This window comes from Lottia gigantea (assembly GCF_000327385.1).
Source record: "Lottia gigantea unplaced genomic scaffold LOTGIsca_698, whole genome shotgun sequence".
NCBI lineage: Eukaryota > Metazoa > Mollusca > Gastropoda > Lottiidae > Lottia > Lottia gigantea.
This window is the reverse complement of record NW_008710368.1, coordinates 5,781-10,300: the sequence shown is the minus strand read 5'-3', so window position 1 is coordinate 10,300 and position 4,520 is coordinate 5,781. Positions and strand designations below refer to the sequence as shown.

The 4,520-nt window shown below is 38.0% G+C and overlaps 2 protein-coding genes across 2 annotated transcripts; one reads left to right on the top strand and one right to left on the bottom strand.

The window, feature by feature from the left end:
* Nucleotides 1–286: 286 nt before the first annotated feature.
* LOTGIDRAFT_239640 (hypothetical protein) lies at nucleotides 287–2,705 on the bottom strand (the record flags this gene model as incomplete). Its single annotated transcript, XM_009065344.1, has 5 exons — nucleotides 2,479–2,705; nucleotides 1,803–1,997; nucleotides 1,300–1,452; nucleotides 708–859; nucleotides 287–373 (listed from the first exon to the last, which is right to left on the bottom strand). Exons 1-5 carry the CDS (start codon nucleotides 2,699–2,701, stop codon nucleotides 287–289), a joined length of 810 nt encoding a protein of 269 aa, XP_009063592.1. The 5' UTR covers nucleotides 2,702–2,705.
* A 1,600-nt stretch (nucleotides 2,706–4,305) lies between these two features.
* LOTGIDRAFT_83596 (hypothetical protein) lies at nucleotides 4,306–4,497 on the top strand (the record flags this gene model as incomplete). Its single annotated transcript, XM_009065343.1, has 1 exon — nucleotides 4,306–4,497. A coding segment is annotated over one exon (192 nt), but the record flags the coding sequence as incomplete, so codon positions are not given.
* Between the last annotated feature and the right edge of the window lie 23 nt (nucleotides 4,498–4,520).

Below are 4,520 nucleotides of genomic sequence, written 5' to 3'. Positions count from 1 at the left end.
TGGTTGTGGTAGTGGTGACGATGATGGTGGTGGTGATGGTAACAATGGTGACGATGGAGATGGTGGTTCTAGATGACGATTTAATTGGATGATGATAATGATGATTAAATAATACGTCTTAAAGTGGACTAGCGATGATTCGCAAGATAGACACTAGCTTTTCAAATATGATAATGAGCTGAAACTTAAAGTAGAGTGATGTAAGGAGCAGTCCTGGCAAAGTACTGATGGCGCAACGCAATTGCTAAAATATATCTATGAATCCTTCCTTGTCGACAAAAATGAATCAAGTTGTGATGAACGTACCTGTTACGTTACCACATCCACCTGTGGGTACCACAATCTCCAACTCCTTTTCACACGACTCTTCTATCTGTAAGATAAACAGGGAAAGAGAGTGGGGTTGGAAGATTACATCGTTCCGACATTCGAAAGCACTAATCTTGGAATCGTGGAGCTTGTACAGTATTATTTGACAAGGAATACGCCGAAACAATCGACAAGAAAATTGGTGTGACGCCTTTTGCTTGATTGTGGTACTCGTGGGTTCTCGGTATGCGCGTGGAAGTCTGGAGACCTTGAATAGGCTCCTGTCCAGTCTTAAATGGGTTAGCTGAGAACCAGCTTATAGAAAGAATCTTTGTGAACCTAGGTTGTTATCTTTGTAAACCAACTTCTGTCTTTTGTTGCTAATGTAATGAACATACCTGAAGGTAAATATAGAAGTAATGAACAATTTGTAACATAATTCGTCCCCAGTTGACTGAATTTAACGACGAGATATTGTGTTGTTTCACAAACTTTTCATCGGCATAGATATGACTAAATAGATCATCCATATCATCTGAGCTACCATCAGCTGAAAACAATAAAGTCTTTCTTTAAACAGAATTGAGTGGGGTTGAGGGTATGGGGCACAGGTTTCACAAAGCAGGAATTGTGGCTAAGCCTTTTCAAAACTATTTCGAAACGGCTAACACTGTGTCCATTCGTGGAGAACAAAGTAAATTTACACACTGACGCTCCTTAACGTTTTTTTTTTTTTTAAAAAAAAACTAGATCCTTAAAGATCCTTCGACAGTTTTTTCATCAACTCATAACAAATTCGGGAAAACTGCCTTCGGAATTTCTAAACAGGATTCAAGATTTCAATACTGAAATGACAAGTACTTGAAACAAGCATCTTAGAATTAGGGTGGAACGAAGACATGTCAGATTGGACGGAAAATCATCTGAGTTGACGGGTTGTGATTACATGTTAAAGATCCTTCGACAGCAGCTGAAATGTAATAGCTTTACCTCTAAAAACATGGACATTATCACTAACAGCAGTCGTCATTTGTAACTCTTGGAGTTTAGAAATTCTATTTTTAGGAAGGAACACGATAATATCTGACCATTTCATACCCTGCACTGCCGAGATAGCAGCACTTCCGGTATCACCCGATGTAGCTGAAACAATAATCAATTTGATGTCAACACATGCTGAATCTCAAATTCCTTATAAACATCATTAGCTATTTGGATGTCGTATAAGCGAACTCAAGTACCTATTACAAAATCGGGAGCTTTTGTATGCCGTTCTAACGAACTCAAGTACCAAATATCCACGATGAATCTTTTTTCAGAAAAAGAACAAAGTATCATCCCAGCACAATAGTAGACCTTCTTCATTCATTAGACTGTTCATGTTTGTTCTTGCAATACTTCCAGTAACATGTTTGTTTCTGGAGTTGGAGGAATTGGAATCCTAGTATCTATGGACAGATGATTACAGTAATGTGAATATCATCAACACTTACCTATCAACAATGTCCGATGTTTTTTAGCCCGAGATAAGAAATGTTCCAGTAACTGTCCCATGACGGACATCGCGTAATCTTTAAACGACCAGGTCCGACCATGAAATAGCTCTGCTATTATAAGATTGTTTGACAGTCTCCGTATTGGGATCTTCTCTGGTGCAGAGATGGAACTGTAGGCTCTGTCTAGAATACCTAAAAATAACAATTCACTACCTAGTAATTTAGAATTTAAAATCACAAAGCGACATCTTCTAAGACTTTTTCACAATGTCAAGCTATTACAAACTGCGTCTTATATTTTGACTGTAAGTCACCTTTCTTGAATGATGGAAGTATGTCAATGCAGCGATTTGGTTGTATTGTACCTCAGAGAATACAGCCAATCAGAGTCCTCGACAGAAGGTCTGTAAACTATAGGCCATAATGTTAAATGTCTGTCAAAGTATAAGGCGAATTTCGTAATAGGATGCTTTTAATGGTGCAATTGATTTCCCTTACGGATCATCAAGACAACGTTAAACATGACAAAAATTTTGATGTCTTTGATCATTCTTAACAATAACATTATCATTAGAACGAGCTGCAGATGTGCTCAGCACAATGGCAGTTTTCTGTGGTCAGGATGATCCAAAGGTCTTAATAAATACCATATGAGTTTTCTGTTATGATATACCTTCCAAGTCTTCTTGAGAAAGCTCATCTCCAGCAAATAAGGGAACAATTTTGCAAGCTAACGATCGGTAGTCGGGTTGTTGGGCCCATAGTTTGAGTTGAGATCTGTCTATGACTGGTAGGGTTTCAGGTAACAGTAGCCCACCATCACTGGCGAATCCTGTATATATAGCTTCTTCTAGGCTGACACCCTTTATACCTCCCCTGGTACTCCGATACTTCATTGCTACAAGTGTAACATGATACTTTAAGATGACTGTTTACTTCCCTCACATATCATCGTTTCAACACCACACCCACATTTGTTAGACAATGTCAAAACAGAGAATGTGAGAACAGAGGTGGGTGGGGGGAGGATGGGGCAACTACCCACACTTCATTTAAAAATATGATTTTTATGCATTAGACCCACGCATTTGAGGGGAGGTACCCTCTCAGACACTCCAATCTGCCCCCTGTTTGTACCCCAGTCTGGAGAGGCTCGCGCCGCCTCTGATCGTGTCATGACCGAATACGTCTATAAATCGAATGGTTAATACAATAGCAATCCTGTCGCCTGGAGTGAATTGGTGCTGGGTCTCGATTGTTGTATGGCCCCCAATTTATTCCCATTTCGTCACTTCCCATTGTGTCCCTTCCAGATTCTTCCTTTTTTTTATTTTGTCCCTTTCCCATATTATCCCTTTTCATTTCGCCCCTGTCCGGTTATGCTCCTTCCCATTTTATCCCTTATTCCCACTTTGCCCCTTTCCCATTTTTTAGTGCATTTACAACTGTTTAAGACAGTATAATATTATGTTGAAGACAGAATTGTAATTAAATTGATAATTGATATCAGAAAAATTTGAAAAGGATGTACACAGCCGTCACACATTCAATGATAATAACTATCACCTAGGTGAAAATTAAAGTTTTCAATTCAAAATAAAAAGTGAAATATGTCGTATGTGAGCCACCGTATTATCCAGATACAATGGTTCAGAGTAAAATATCTTAATAATGCTTTCTTCAGTAAGTCTCTATAACTCTGTGTTGTGAAACAGGCTTTGTATAATTATGCTTACTTCAGTAATACGCCGTGTCAAACAGGCTTACCTCACATGCTTACTTCAGAATTATACCGTGTCAATCAGGCTCACCTCACTTACCTTATATGTTTACTTCAGTAATACACCGTGTCAAACAGACTTACCTTATATGTTTACTTCAGTACTACACCGTGTCAAACAGACTTACCTTGTATGTTTACTTCAGTAATACACCGTGTCAAACAGACTTACCTTGTATGTTTACTTCAGTAATGCACTGTGTAAAACAGACTTACCTTATATGCTTACTTCAGTAATACAATGTGTAAAACAGACTTACCTTGTATGCTTACTTCAGAATTATACCGTGTCAAACAGACTGACCTTGTATGTTTACTTCAGTAATACAATGTGTAAAACAGACTTACCTTGTATGCTTACTTCAGTAATACACCGTGTCAAACAGGCTTACCTTATATGTTTACTCAGTAATACACCGTGTCAAACAGACTTACCTTGTATGCTTACTTCAGTAATACACCGTGTCAAACAAACCTACCTTATATGTGTACTTCAGTAATACACTGTGTCAAACAGACTTACCTTAAATGCTTACTTCAGTTATACACCGTGTCAAACAAACCTACCTTATATGTTTACTTCAGTAATACACTGTGTCAAACAGACTTACCTCATATGCTTACTTCAGTAATACACCGTGTCAAACAAACTTACCTTATATGTTTACTTCAGTAATACACCGTGTCAAACAAACCTACCTTATATGTGTACTTCAGTAATACACTGTGTCAAACAGACTTACCTTATATGCTTACTTCAGTAATACACCGTGTCAAACAAACCTACCTTATATGCTTACTTCAGTAATACATCGTGTCAAACAAACCTACCTTATATTTTTACTTCAGAATTATACCGTGTCAAACAGGCTTACCTTATATGTTTACTTCAGTAATACACCGTGTCAAACAAACCTACCTTATATGTTTACTTC